The sequence below is a fragment of the Argentina silus genome (genome assembly GCF_951799395.1).
Source record: "Argentina silus genome assembly, chromosome: 10".
Taxonomy (NCBI): domain Eukaryota; kingdom Metazoa; phylum Chordata; class Actinopteri; order Argentiniformes; family Argentinidae; genus Argentina; species Argentina silus.
In genome coordinates this window covers 16,994,205-17,008,723 of record NC_139664.1, presented here as the reverse complement: position 1 = coordinate 17,008,723, position 14,519 = coordinate 16,994,205, and the positions used below count along the sequence as shown (strand labels likewise).

The 14,519-nt window shown below is 47.9% G+C and overlaps 3 protein-coding genes across 7 annotated transcripts in view; all 3 read left to right on the top strand.

Annotated features, from left to right (window-relative positions):
• The window catches only part of usp45 (ubiquitin specific peptidase 45), a 33,692-nt gene extending 31,836 nt beyond the window's left edge, over window positions 1–1,856 (top strand). For 2 of the 3 annotated variants that reach the window (XM_083678770.1, XM_083678767.1), the window contains one exon: window positions 339–1,856. In XM_083678770.1, the coding sequence (XP_083534896.1) occupies window positions 339–460 (122 nt within the window). In that variant the 3' untranslated portion in view covers window positions 461–1,856. The other variant, XM_083678768.1, reaches the window with a different exon arrangement.
• A 3,000-nt stretch (window positions 1,857–4,856) lies between these two features.
• Window positions 4,857–12,430, top strand: pnisr (PNN-interacting serine/arginine-rich protein). 2 transcript variants are annotated; one of them, XM_083678765.1, is made up of 12 exons: window positions 4,857–4,901; window positions 5,620–5,743; window positions 6,122–6,352; window positions 6,517–6,758; window positions 6,947–7,133; window positions 7,448–7,641; window positions 7,778–7,927; window positions 8,184–8,283; window positions 9,075–9,128; window positions 9,649–9,843; window positions 10,081–11,224; window positions 11,955–12,430. In XM_083678765.1, the coding sequence occupies exons 2-12, from the start codon at window positions 5,650–5,652 to the stop codon at window positions 11,983–11,985; spliced, it is 2,622 nt and encodes an 873-aa protein (XP_083534891.1). In that variant the 5' UTR covers window positions 4,857–4,901; window positions 5,620–5,649; the 3' UTR covers window positions 11,986–12,430. The 2 variants fall into 2 exon arrangements, with proteins under 2 accessions (XP_083534891.1, XP_083534892.1); XM_083678766.1 differs by lacking the exon at window positions 11,955–12,430 and having other exon boundaries at window positions 6,947–7,109; window positions 10,081–11,366.
• A 677-nt stretch (window positions 12,431–13,107) lies between these two features.
• coq3 (coenzyme Q3 methyltransferase) overlaps window positions 13,108–14,519 on the top strand; it is a 5,866-nt gene continuing 4,454 nt past the window's right edge. For both annotated transcript variants that reach the window (XM_083678777.1, XM_083678776.1), the window contains exons 1-2: window positions 13,108–13,359; window positions 13,637–13,774. In XM_083678777.1, the coding sequence (XP_083534903.1) occupies window positions 13,163–13,359; window positions 13,637–13,774 (335 nt within the window). In that variant the 5' untranslated portion in view covers window positions 13,108–13,162. The remainder of the gene's footprint in view (window positions 13,360–13,636; window positions 13,775–14,519) is intronic.

Here is a 14,519-nt window from a genome sequence, read left to right as displayed (position 1 = left end):
GCAACGCTCTCCTCCGCCGTGTCCAACCATCCCTTCTTCTTCCTGTCTCTTTTCCCTCATCTCTTTTTTTTTTCCTTTTTTTTTTTTCCTTTTCTTCTCGCTCTTCTTTTTCCTTTTCTCTTTAAAGGGGCAATCTGTGATGTGGGATGTGAAGTATGCAAGTATAATCAGGGGAGGCCGGAGGAGGCAGAAATCGGAGGACGGGCTCCATTGATTGTAATGCGTGGAATGGAATGAGGAACGGTATCGAACAACACTGATGTGTATCGTATGTACAGTTAGTACACGATAGTGAACATAGCCCCCCCCTCCCCGCCCGTGCCTGTCTTGTGTTCCAGGTCCGAGGGAAGCCGCACAGGGTCAGTGGGTGTACGTCAGCGACACCAACGTCCAGACGGTACCAGAATCCAGGGTCCTCAACTCTCAGGCTTACCTGCTGTTCTACGAGGAGCTGCTGTAGGAGTGCCTGAGTCCAGAGCACGGAGCTGACCCCTGATTTGTCCCTCAGAGAGAGAGAGAGAGAGAGAGAGAGATTTGGAGGAAAACAAAGGGAGAATGGAGAAAACCTAAGAAAAAGAGGATACGTGAGAGAGAGAGAGAAATAATATGTAAGCGAAAGAAAAGACAACCTGCTTAAAGCTCACCTCTCTCTTTCTCTGAACTCTTCACTCACAGGAGCCTGATACATGCACTGCATGATGGGATTTCCATGCCACCAGGAATCAGGAAATAACATGGTGCACGCTGGGACTAAAACAGCACCCAACGGTTGATAACTAAACTGTTCTTGTGTCCACTCTGCTGCGCTACTCGCTGAAAGCCCTCATAATGTTGTTCATATGTCTGTAAATGAAAGAGAATGGTGGTGGGGGGGGGGGGGGGGTATTCTGTTGGTGGTTGGTTATGTTATTTATATTTTATAGCCAACAGCCTGCTGCGGTGATATGGATTGTATTTTTTTGTAGAAAACAAGCAAAATGTGTGACTGACTATCATTGAATGAAGATTGCCAAAGAGTTTGGTAACCTGGAAAAGTAATACGTTTCAAAAGAATGTGTCCTCAAACTGTTGTCTGAAAGAGAGGTGGAGAATGCAGATGGACCTCAGCTTGTGTATCAGACCAATGCGGTGCTGTTGTTGGTCGGCACTGGATTTTTACACTCTATTGTACTATTGCACACAGGAGCACAAACAACCGCCCTCACAAACAAAAACACATTGTGATGGTTCACAAAGGGACAATGCTACGCAGATGACACATTTGCTAGCCGACTGTCGAGAAAATATATATATATATATATATATATATATATAATACAATATTTTTCATTTCATTTGGCTTTTTTTTTATCCCAAGTTTCTGCTGTATGTAGTAAAAATGTAATAAAATAATAAATAATAATAATTAAAAAAAAAAAAAGACTTGAGGAAACTTAAATCAATCTCGCAATACATTGCATGGGCAGTGCACCGAAGGCAGTGAATGTGTTATTGCCCGTTCTGGGATTCAAATGTGTCTTACCCTTTTGTGTTTGTTGTTTTACATGAAATGTTCTGAATGAAATTATGCAGATATCTTTTTGGTTTTATCTGTTGGTTGTTGGGAATTTTGCCAAATTATCCTGGTTAGGTGAAGGTTTATTGACTATATACATTTAGATACAGGCTAGTTTGATTTCTTTCTTTCATTCAAAACAAGTAATATACAGTGCCTACATCATAGGATTATTGAACTTCTGCATGTAAAGAACAATTGAATAAGAGAAACACACATTTGACTGTGTGTGTGTGTGTGTGTGTGTGTGTGTGTGTGTGTGTGTGTGTGTGTGTGTGTGTGTGTGTGTGAGTGTGAGTGACCATACAAATGTACATAATGCAAAACTATGGGAATACAGAGTATTATGTTATGTATACTGTACACAACATTAAACCATATTCAGATATGGTGCCTCAGGCTTCAGGGTGTTTCATCCAGGCTCTGTTTTTTTTTTCAGAAAATGTCATTTCATATCAATTATGAATGATTAACTGTCGGGATATGTACAATCACATATATCGAAAAACGAATAAATGTAATTTATGAAGTGGGAAAACCAAAAAGTCTGGGATGTTGTTTATTTTCAGTATGAGTGCAAGCCTGTTTGAAGGGAAAGTGTAGCTCGCAGTAGTATTGTACACAGAGAGCGCTTTTGTTTTTCGTGCTGGAATGTATGTCACCCCTCCTGCTAACCGTGCGAGGACATCGGCGGCCATTAGTCTTGGCTGTCGCTGCGGATCCCGTGGTGCCACATTCACTCTGTCGGTGGCGGCCAATGTGTCCTGACGGGTGCAAAGCAGCGCTGTTTGGGAACATGTCGCGAGCTGGTGAAGAGAGAGGTGGGTGTGGAATCAGGAAAAGGGCAACGTCTAAACTCATCCCCATCGCCTTGACGCACGCCCTCCCCGTCCCCACACGCCGTGACATCCAGAATCAAGCTGTTAAAACATTACAGCAGGGTGTCAAACCACCCACCAACAAAAATGGCAAATCATTTCTGAAATGTATTTGTCTATTTTTTTTATTTTTTTTTTTAAAGCAAAGGGGGGCCTGCCTTGAGGACATTCTGTTGAAGGATTAGAGATGATTTAATCTCACTGAATGGATGGCCTCTTCTCTTTTCTTCTGTCAGGGTGGCCATGGAAACCTGATGAGGGGAGCGCATCTCTTTTTAAATCTACCAGTAGGATACAGCTAAAAGGACAGCGATTTCTCTCTCAGCCAAACAGTCATTCCTTGTTGTGATGAAAAAGGCCTGCCTGGCAGGAATAAGGAGTGTGTGTCCACTTCAGGGGGCCTGTGGCCGTTAGAGCCTAGTATGGTTTCAAAAGTTTGTCTGACAAATGGTTTCTGTCTGACAGGCTCTGTTTGTATTTGGGTCAGGGGAGGCTCATTGTAATTCACGGAATGGAATGAGGAATGGTGTCAAAGACGTGTTTGACACTATTCCTCATTCCATTCCGTGCATTACAATGAGCCCATCCTCCGGTTTTCTACCTCCACCAGCCTCCACTGATTTGCGTATAGGTCTACAGTGTGTGTTTATATTCTTCGAGCGTGCTAGATTTAATGTTGTCAACTGGGGTTTCACATTCTCATTCTAGAGGTTTTAAGATGGTATCACAATGTTTGATATCATCGCATTGTGAAGAGTGAGTGTGTTTGCTATGTGTCTTTAATGAGGTCACCAATCATCCTGTGGTAAGACATGATCCACCACATGTATAGTTGCTGTCTGTGTGTGTGTGTGTGTGACCAACCTCTTCCAAAGACTTCCATCCAGCAAAAGGTTCCGGTCAATCAAGACTAAAACCTTTCTCCCCCATGGCAGTGGGGCTCACAAACAAGCCCCCTGCCTCTCACTGACTCTGGGACTTCCAACCCCCCCCCCCCCCACACACACACCCTGTCACATGCACAATGATGCACTGACAGTGTAATTTATAATTATTGAAAATTATTCTAATTTATAGTGTACATGCCCCATAACCATTCCACAGCCCCTAGCCTCATTGCCACTTAGCCTCACACCGCCTACAGGATGTATTGTTCTGCTGTTCTTTTTTGTAAATTTGTTTATTTTGTTAATATTTTCTGTCAATACTTGCCATTGTTTTTTATGTCCATGCACCAACCTCACCATGTCAATTTCCTGTATGTGCAAATATACTTGGCCAAATAAAAGAATTCTGATTCTGATTCTGATTCTGAATGACCAGTATAGTGCCATCACGTATTTATCTTCCTTTGACTCCCCCTTCCATACAATGCAGTAGCCCGTTGCATGCAGTAATATCTTCATTCCCCAATTAGGATAATCTGATCCTACATATGTTTAAGGCAACCCAGTTTGGTTTTTTATTTGATAAAAAATGATTTAGGGACCCGGGGTGGTCTGATAGAACGAACAAGTCAAACACGTTTCTTATTGCGTGTTCACTTCCGCAATATACAGCTGGAGGTCTAAAAGCCTAAAGTTAATACAGTGTAATCTACACACACACACACACACAAAATTGAGTGTCCCGTGCGCTCTCAACACACACACACACACACACATATCCGGCTCCCCCTCCCTTCCCTCACTCACTCAGAAACAACCTGCCTCACTGCCTAATAGCGAGCAGCAGCAGGTCGACCAAAACATTTTCATCCGCGACCTCGTTTTCAAAGTAACCCAATTTGGCGTGAAAACCGCGGACATGGCAACCCTGAGGGAACCTATACATCAAGCAGAATACACCCTCTTGAGTCTGAAGGCCAAACATTGAAACAATTTTACCCAGCTGGTGTGGCGAATGTTATATCTCCATCTTCAAATACCTTGGTCACCCAAACTCTTGCTTTACTGAAACCGTTTGGGACAGTGATTGATTGTACTGGTAAGATAACGCCACAATATTCTTTTGTCATTTTTTTTTTTTTTTTTTAATTAATTTTATTCATTGCGTCATTACCATACACATGACATGATGACAGAGGATAAGATCACTGTCAACTGCATTTTATTTCATGTATCCTAGTTCTCTTCTCTGTCATATTTTGGTCCTCTGTGGCTCAGTCGGTAGATCACAGCGTTAACAACGCATAGGTTGTGGGTTTGATTCCCGCTGGGACCATATATACTGAAATGTATGCACTCACTGCAATGCAAGTCGCTTTGGATAAAAAGCGTCAGCTAAATGGCATATATTGTATTATATTTTGTTCGTCAAAATACTTAATATTGGTATCGATCAAGGCTCCGTAAGGCCCCTTCACTGAGGGGAGGGGAAGGGAAGGCGCTGTGTGCCAGACTACTTCCAGGTCGTCGCCATTTTGTTTTGTTAGATGGTGGAGAGTGAGACGAGTTTACTTTGAAGAGGTGGGAAAAGCTCAAGCGTGTTTTCATGTGCATGTTGTGCCCAGTCTCATTGAACGGTGTAGTTTAACACAGTGAGGTTTAAGGATATAGGACAAATGAGTGATGATGCATTCTTGTGCAGTTATTTGAAGTATCAGTGTCGTTTTCTGGTGTAGACGAGTGCAGAACTCCTCCGCCGTTAGCAGGTAGCTTGTTGCTAACGTTAGCTAGTGTTCGCCTTCTGCACCGAGGCCCGAATGTTTGGAAACTGGAAGTAGATAATGCACAATTATCCAGCAGAAGCAATTAATCAGGGAATAACTTCAGCTAACTTTACATATGCATGAAATGATAGAAATGTATTTCACATATAGCCTCCTTGGTCACAACATTCATATCCCTATCTTTCGCTAGCTTGCCAAGCTAGCCACCATTTCGCAGATCCACACTCCCAACATTTGGGTGGCTTTTCTCATAATGTTGCTATTTTATACCTAGTTATGTGGCGATCTATGTGGTTTTCACCTTCGTTGTGAAGGTCAACATAGCTACGTGACCCGTCCGGACCGTTTTTATTTATTTATTTAGGCCAATGACATTCAATCTGTGTGAACAGTTGCCAACACCGACACCTAGCACACCACCACACAAGCGATTGTCTCACAGCGATGGATCACTAACTGTTATCTATACACACTCACTTTCCTAGGTTTCAAATGTGTGTTTATGTCTCTTGCAGGCTTCAGGCGTGGGAACGACAGGCCTAGAGATGTGGGACCAGGGTGGACAGCCTGGCCCCTGGCCTCAGTGGCCATTGAGCCAACAGCAGTGGATGCAATCCTTCCAGCATCAACAAGATCCAGGTGGGTGAAGCTTTGTAGATATGCTATGCCATTGACCATACAAACAACAACATATAAAACTTGACCCTCAGTAAATGAGTGTATGAATAGTAAATTAATGCCTGGTGACAGATTAACATAGGTGTGCTATCAGCTTGCCGTTTACCCTTCTGATACACACTGTGAAAGTGAATATATACAAATCTATATGCCGTTTAGCTGACGCTTTTATCCGAAGCGACTTACATTGCGGTGAGCGCAGACATTTCAGCGTATATGGTCCCAGCGGGAATCAAATCCCCAACCTAAGCATTGTTAGCGCCATGCTCTACCAACTGAGCCACAGAGGACCACAAGAAGCACACTGTTTTATTTTCTTGCTGTCTTGTGAATGTGCAGGGCAAGTGGACTGGGCAGCCCTAGCGCAGGCATGGATAGCCCAGAAAGAGAATACAGGCACGGGAGTAGACCAGCAGCAACAGCAACAGCAGCAGCAGCAGCAGCAGCAGCCAAACCTGCAGCCCAACCTGCAGCCCAACGGACAGGAGATGCAGGGGATGGATCCTGCTGCGCCCAATAATCATGGCAACTTCCAGGGAGACGCTTCCTTTGGCCGAATGTGGCAACCTGGTAAAAAAAAAAAAAACACCCCCCCCAAAAAAACCTCCCTCTTCACCCTGTCTCTTTCCTGATACCTCCAGTGGTTCTCTGTGTTTTAGAATTTGCTCCTATTGCAGGATAACCAAACACACTAACATTCACTGGTTGTTGTTGTGTGTGTCTCTCGTGTTCAGAGTGGGGAATGCATGGCCAGCCTCCTCCTCCTCCTCCCCCGCCGCCAGACCAGGCCTGGATCCCTCCTGGTACAGGACCCATGGACGTGGTGGCTCCCTCAGAGGACAGCAACAGCCAGGACAGTCTGGAGTTCTCCTCTGAGGCCCACCATGGGGGCTACCCGCAGAACAGCCACGGATTTGGTGCTCAACAAGACAACTATGCAATGGCACCCATGGCAATGAACCAGTTTGACTATCAGGTACGCAGACGCCAGAGTCACTTCCATAGCTATGTTTAGTCATCGAACCGTCATATATATATATATATATATATATTTTTGGATTGATTTTATTTTGTGTCACGATTCTGAACACATTGAAAGCTGCTCCAGTTGAAGACGGACTTGACCTACCATTCCCGTGTGTTTTTCCCTCCCTCTCCCTGTAGCATGGAGCTGCTGCCACCTATGCTCCCACTAACACAGGCTTCCACCCCCCATACTGGCAGCAGGGCCCACCTCAGAATAGACGGGACAGACCCCCGGGCTTCCGGGACCGCCAGAGGTCCCCCATCCAGCTTCCCGTCAAACAGGACACTCCCGCTGCTCTCGGTGAGTCGCTTCCCCCCCTTCTGAGTAAGTACTGCCTTGAGATGAGAGAGAGAGGGGCTTGTTTCCTCTCTCATGCCGTTTACACACACACACACACACACGTACCATTCTGATATGTTGTGATATCTCTGAACTGCTCACTACTATTGTCAATTTGCTTGTTAAAAGTGTAAGAATCGCGGCGCCGAAGTGGCGTAGCACATGAAGGAGCATACCGTATCATCGGTGCGAGCACCTAAGCAAACAAACATAGACTCTCGATCTACGCGAGGCCCCCTCTCGGGTTACGTGTAAGGCTCCTCTAACCTTCCCGCAATCCTCTCCCCCCCGGACTCAAGACGCCGTCAAAAGGCGCACGCTTCCCGCATGGATCCGAGAGGGCCTGGAGAAGGTGGAGAGGGAAAAGCAGAAGAGGCTGGAGAGAGAGCGGATGGAGCAGCAGCGCGCCGAGATCGCTAAAGACGATGGGGAGGAGAGGGACATGCCAGACGAGGGAGACGACGGACCCCGCGTCCCCCGCAAGAGCAAATTCGTAAGCCTTCTTTTCTTTTTTACCCAAGTGTGTACACGTGTTCCTGTAGACAGTGAAAGGACAACGGTGATGTTTCAGGACATGTCTCGTTGACTGAAACCACCTCCCCCCCCCCCCCCCCCCCTCCGTGTAACAGGACAGTGACGACGAGGAGGGTGACGAAGACGAGAGGGAGGACGAGGACAGAGCTCCGGTCAGGAAGGAGTTTGTAAGCCGCAGCCCGTCCCCTCCCCCGGGGGACCAGAGCGAACCAGAAATGACGGACGAGGAGAAAGAGTTCCAGCTGGTCAGTATTAACACTTCAAACAGGCCGGGTTGGTTCTGCCCGCTGGACTATTTGATTGCGACAACGTTAAACAAAATAACACACTAAGCGCATCTAAAAACAGGGGGGTTTAAAATGGAAAGGCGGATAGGTTCGGGGGGTCGAGCGGCAACATCTCACCGTAGCCTACGGTACCATTTGAACAAAGTGAATAACTGTATTCCCCTTCAACCCTCAGCCTTTTTTTTTTTTCTTCTTCTCTGCTTTGTCTCCACAGATGATTATAACTAAAACCCTGCTGACGGAGATCCTCCTGGAGGTCACCAACGAGGAGATCCAGCAAGTGGCCAAAGAGACTCACCGCAAAGCCACCAAAGGTCTGCTCCCGCCGCCTCCTGCCCACGCATCATCTGTGCCTGTCACAAAGACATGTTTTAAGCCTGAAGACGAGACACGATTCTGTGTTGTTTTTTTCTTTTTAGATTAAAAAAAAAAAAAAAAAGTACTCAATGAATCCCTATAAAGTCTGGGTGATTGAGCGGCACACTTGGGAGAATTTAGACTGTGATATCTGTCATCATGCATCCTCAACCATTCTCTGCTAATGCAACGGAAGGAGAAAGAAAAAGCACGGGTGAAAAGAGAGCAGAGCGGGGTGTGTTTTCTTTAAAAACAAACCAAAAACACCAACAAAAAAACCGCACAAAAAAAAAACTGAGTAACCTAAAGTCTTCCCTCCTGGTTCCTGACCGGCCCTGAAGGGGCCTCCTGTCTGAATGACTGTATATCTGACCCCTATCCACCCACCATTGACTCACTCTGACCAACCTCTCCTAGATTAGACCCAAATGACACTCAAGTCCCGTTGAAGTGACAGCATGTGCATTAGTACAGAGTGGTTTGGTTCCCCCCTCCTTTCTCCCGACTATATGACTTGAATGTGTGACATGAGACTTTGTTTTAACCCTTCTCTTCTCTCCTTTTTTTTTTTTGTTCTTTTTTTTTCTTCTCCTTCATCTCTTCTTCTTCTCCTTCTTGTTGCCAACGACAGCTTTTTTTTGTGAATAGTGCGTTATCTGTGCCCCCCCCTTCTTCTTTTAGAGCCTTTGAGAAAATGGTGGCTCTATGTGTTTTAACATGTTGTTCCTGTTGTTGATGTGAATCAAAGCTCCTGCCAAACAGCTGGCACAGTCAAGTGCACTGGCTTCTCTGACTGGCCTCGGTGAGTCCCCTCTCTCTTTCTACATGCGGGGGGCGGGGGTGTGGGTTTGGGAAGGTATTTGGAGGGGTGTGGGGGGGTGGGGGGGGGGGTTCACAGACAGCTCGACCCTATGTCCCTCCGTCACTGCTTGAGTGAGTGTTGACAGACTGACTGAAGCAGTGTAAAAGGGACCATATGGTCTTTGTACCCGACGGTTAGCCAGCTAGCACAGCGTCAGTCACCACCAAGTGTTTACCTCTCACAACACACACACTCACACGCACTTAAGTTCTAAAAGCATGCCGTCTTTACTGGAGTGAAATGTCATGGTGTGGTAAAGTCCGACAGAAAGACAGACGTTTGACGGGGGAGGCTCAGTGTGGGCGTGGGGTTGGGGTCGGGGTTGATGGGAGTAGAGGTGTGATGAAATAGAGTCTCTGTGTGTGTGTGAGTGTGTGTGAGAGCGAGAGAGAGACAGTGCGCGTCTCGGCCCGCTCGTCACCCTCGCGCTCAATCCACCGGGGGGGTCTGTTGTCGTCAGGTGGGCTCGGCGACTACGGCTCTGACGAGAGCGAGGACGAGGAGGAGGAGGAGGAGCGCAGCGTCCGCGGGTCCGAGTCGTCGGACACGGACGAGGAGGAACTCCGCCACCGCATACGGGAGAAGCAGGACGCCTTCCGACGCAAGGAGAGGGAGCTGCAGGAGAGGCAGGCGCAGGAGGCGGTGCTCGCTCGCGGTGAGGGGTGCCGGAAACGGCGGGGGGGGGGGCGGGCGGGGCGGGTTCTTAGACGTGGCTAGCGGCGCGTTTTTAAGATGCCTACAGACCTTTTTACGATGCCAGGCCAAGCGTCTCACAATCAGTTTGCTGTCAGGACCTCATATTCTGTGCGTATTCTTCTACATGCAGTAGAACTTGTTTCCCTGCTTGTTAGTGTAACGTGTCTGTGTCTGTGTCTGTCTGTGTCCCCCCCAGAAGAGATGATGGCGTCGGAGAGAGTGAGCAGAGAGAGGGGGGATTATGACGAGGGCCAGTTAGAGGGTAGCCTCCACAAGCAGGAAGTGAGAGAGAGGGAGGCGGAGCCCGCAGCAGAGAGACGCAGGTCCCGCAGCGAGCCGGAGGTCAGCGAGGCTAGACAGGCGGGGCGGGCCAAGGAGCGGGGAGGGCGGGCCGGCAGTGGCGGCGGCGGTGGTTCCCCAAGCAACGGCCGCAGCAGCAGCTCCCACTCCAGCTCCAGCGGCACCAGCAGCCGCTCATCTTCCTCCTCCTCGTCATCGTCGGCCTCCTCCCACAGCTCTTCCCGCTCCTCGTCCCCCCGGAGAAAGAGGCGGCGCAGCTCCTCCTCCCACAGGGCCCGCCGCCGCAGCACGAGTCGCGGCTCGCACCGACGCCACGGCGACAAGGCGAAGGAGAGGAGGAGGGACAGCCGGACACACAGCGCCGAGCGCTCGGCCCGCCACCGGAATAACGAGCGCAGCCGCTCGAGGGAGCGTAGGACCAGCAGGGGGCGCAAGAGCAGGTCCAAGGACAGGGCCAGGGCCAGGGCCAGCCGTAGCCGCAGCAGGGACAAGGACAGGGACAGGAGGAGGAGCAGCAGGGAGCGTAGGGACAGTCACAGCCGTATCAGCAAGCACAAGCAGAAAGCCTCCAGCAAGGACAGGGACAGGAGGAAAGACAGGAGCCGCAGCCACGACAAGGAGAAGGACAAGAAGAAGAAAGAGAAGGAGAAGGAGAAAGAGTCAGATAGGAAGAAAGAGAAGCAGAAGGCCAAGGAGAAGGAGAGGGAGAAAGAGAAGGAGAAAGAAAAGGAAAAGGAGAAAGAGAGGGAGGCGAGCTCGGTGGTTGCGGAGGAGAGCAACGGCAAATCAAAGAAACGGAGGGAGAGCGCGCACACAGACTCTCAGAGCGAGGCCCGCCAGGATAGCAAGGCTAGCAGGAAGGGCTCCGCCAAGTCTAGCAAGAGGCACTCGGACTCCGAGTCCAGCAGGTCCCTCACCCCCGAGGTTAGCAAGGAAAAGAAGTCTAAGAAATCCAAACGTAGTCGCTCAAGGTCAACGGAAAAATCTCACAAGTCTGGTAAGAAGGCAAGCCGCAAACACAAGTCTAAGTCACGATCAAGGTAGTATTCCATTTTTTTCATCTCTCTTTTTCTCTATTGTGTATTCTTGTTGTGTGACTGGGTGTGTGTGCGTGCGTGTGTGTGTATGCGTGTTATCTAGGGAGCTTTTTTTTGCCAGTAAAATATATTGTTTTAGAACAGCTCTTTGTTTACTGTTGCCAAGGAATCTTGTCCAAGTGATAAAGAGAAACAGTCGTTGTTGTAGCCTCGTTTCAGCTCCTCCGAAAGATTCAAAAACATCACGAGAGTGCCCTCTGCTGGGGTCGTGGAGCTTATCTTTCCATTTTTTTGTGCTTTGTAATGAATGTATCGTAACTCTTGTTCCCAAAGGTTGACCTGTACAGATAAACACTCTCGCTATGATGATTCAGTCAGGGGAGGCTGGTGGAGGCAGACGTTGGAGGACGGGCTCACGTGTGTTTTGATACCGTTCCTCATTCCATTCCATGCATTACAAATGAGCCCCGTCCTCCCATTTCTACCTCCACCGGGTTCTGTACAATAGCGATGTTGATAACAAGGCCCTGCCTGCATTTGGTGTCAGTGGGGCTGATCTTTTTCCTCACCATACAATGCTGCTGTTTGAGGTGTGAGAGAGTGTTGACTGACTGTGTGTGTGCGCGTGCGTGCGTGCGTGTGTGTGTGCGTGCGTGTGTCTGTCATTCTGAGCGTGTGAGTGTGACTGGCGCAGCACTCGCGTCTAATATCCCCCTCCACATTTCTCTTCCAGGTCCACGTCCCCCGTCCGGCGCAGGCGTTGAGGAGCGCGCTTGCCTCTCTGATCTGTGCACTTACTTTTAAATTCCATGAGTTTAACAGGCTTGTCTCATTATGGAGGCAATGGTGTAGGTGAACTCTCCACTCTTCCAACCCCCCCCCCCCCCTCCTCCTCACCCCTCTCACCCCCTTCACCCCTACCCGCACCACTCCTTCCCTCCCTCCCTCCCTCCCTCATCCTTACTCTTCCATCTTTGTAAATATGTGTTATTTTTTAAAGTGAAGACTGATAAAAAAAAAAAAAAGGACATTTTTGAATGCTAGGTTGTTTTTTTTGTTTTTTTCCTTGCCTTGTATCATGCAAAGCTCAAAGGCTTTGTAGTCAGTAGAATCTTGGAAGCTGTACCATTTTAAACACCCATAACAGGATAGGAAATAAAAAATCGACATATTATTGTAAATTGTCCAATAAAACTGAACTGATCCCTTGTTCTGGTTGGCTTCCTGTTTACAATACGGTCCCGTATGGACATGAGGTTGAATCTCGAGTGCCTTTCCTTGATTCCTCGCGTCCGCTCCTTTCCTGCTCCCTTGTTCCTTCCGAAACGCATTAGTGGAGGAGAAGATCCCCCCCTCCTGTCAGAAGGAATCTGTTAAGACTCTTGGGACTCAGCCACAGATGAAGATGATGATCCAGGATGGATTTTGTCACACATGCAAATAGTATGAAGCACCCCGAGGTTCTGAATAGCCAAGGTATAAGACTTTGTTGCCATACCAATCAGAAAAAAAACAGACAATTGCATACAATAACATCCATACACATACACTGAGAAAAGGTTATAAACATTGTCACCTGTCATATGTCACAGTACTCAGCCAGGAACATTTTGAGATGAGCATATTTCCATAATTGCATGTCACTGATTCTGGTCATTTACAATGCTCTACATTTCTATTGTACAATAGCATGAGGAGCATGTTTGTCTGATAGATGTAGTTGTTAAGTGGACCAAGCTAGATTTATTGTACCACGGAGGCATTCCCTTTAGATGTTACTTTTGGCCATTGGCTCAGTACCTAGGCCGGGTAACACCGGTAGGAACTAAATGTGTCTAGCAATGTTTCCACTCGGACAGAATCAGAATTGCGATTCCACGGTCACATTGACAGGCGAAACATGAGTTCAATATAAGAACATACAATTTATGTAACCACAACATGTATTCAAAGAAGATCGGACGCCTTGTACTTGTACAATGTGCCCGAGTCCCGACAAATGTGAATGGCGCTCCGACGTTGACTGCAGCTCGAACTACATTCAGCTGGACTTCAGTTTGTAAACATCGCAGGCAGTTTCTGCAGCTTCGGACCCGCCCGGGTCCAGATCAACAGCATGCGATGCCCACGACAGTCAGGTATGCCATAGATCAGTTCGACTGACCGCAACACTCATTGAATTGCACTTACACCGCACTCACTACTCACAGCAGACTGATACCAGGGAAGGAGGGAGTTGACATGTAGGGTACTTTCAACTGCCCTGTTCTCTCGGAACATTGTCAATGAAGTAAAAGAAACGAGGCGAGCAAAGCTGTTTTAGACTACCGAGGTGCACTCATATACACATTCACGCATCACCGGTTTAGAGTTGATGGAGAAACAACATCACAACCCACTGTTTTGTACCTGCAGGGTTCGCTCAGCCTCCCAGTCCACCGTGGACCCAAATGAGGTGAGGAGGTTCCAGGCAATGGCCAACAAGTGGTGGGATGAGCGGGGAGAGTTCGCGGCCCTCCACTCCATGAACGACCTGAGAGTGCCTTTCATTAGGTGTGTGTCTCTTCCATATTCATCATCATCATCAATCATTCATTCATTCATTCCATTAGCCCATCTATCAATGTGAGGTCATGACCATATGTAGAGGCTATTCATCTAAGACAGTCAGAGGAAAATCGCATGTGATGTTCGTCCGTGGAGACAGGCAAACCCCGCAGGGGGAAGATGTCTGGGGTGAATATGGGTGAAATGTAAATTGATGGTGAATGGGGAGGAGGAGGAGGAGGCAATGACAATCTATCATTGAGAGTGACACATTCCTCCACATCGATGCTGCCTCAGCGACTGTGCGTGTGCGTACGCGTATGCGAGTGTATGTGTTCGTGGGGGCAGGAGGTTATTTTGATTGATAAGATATGCTATTGTCTTTGCCCTATAATCGCTTGCATTTCCCACCCAGCCCATCGCTCCTAGTAGCCTATCCCCTCTTCCCCCAGTGTGGCTTCCTTGACGTGTCTCAGTGGTGACAGCGTGAAGGATCAGCCACAGCGTAGGCTATCTGATGTGTCTCTGCCCCCAGCCCCCCCCAGGCTGTGTTTAAATGAGGGATAGCACTGCTTTTGACTTGGTTTATCATAAAAAACCCATATCACGTCTTGTAGCGAACAAATTGTTGGGTTAGCCGTTTGTTTGTTTCCCTAGCTTGCTACCTGAAGTCGGAATAAAGAAGCACGTTGGTACAAGGTCTCATCAAAAGCATTAGAGGCGCTGTGTTTGAGATGGGTTGGATGGGTAG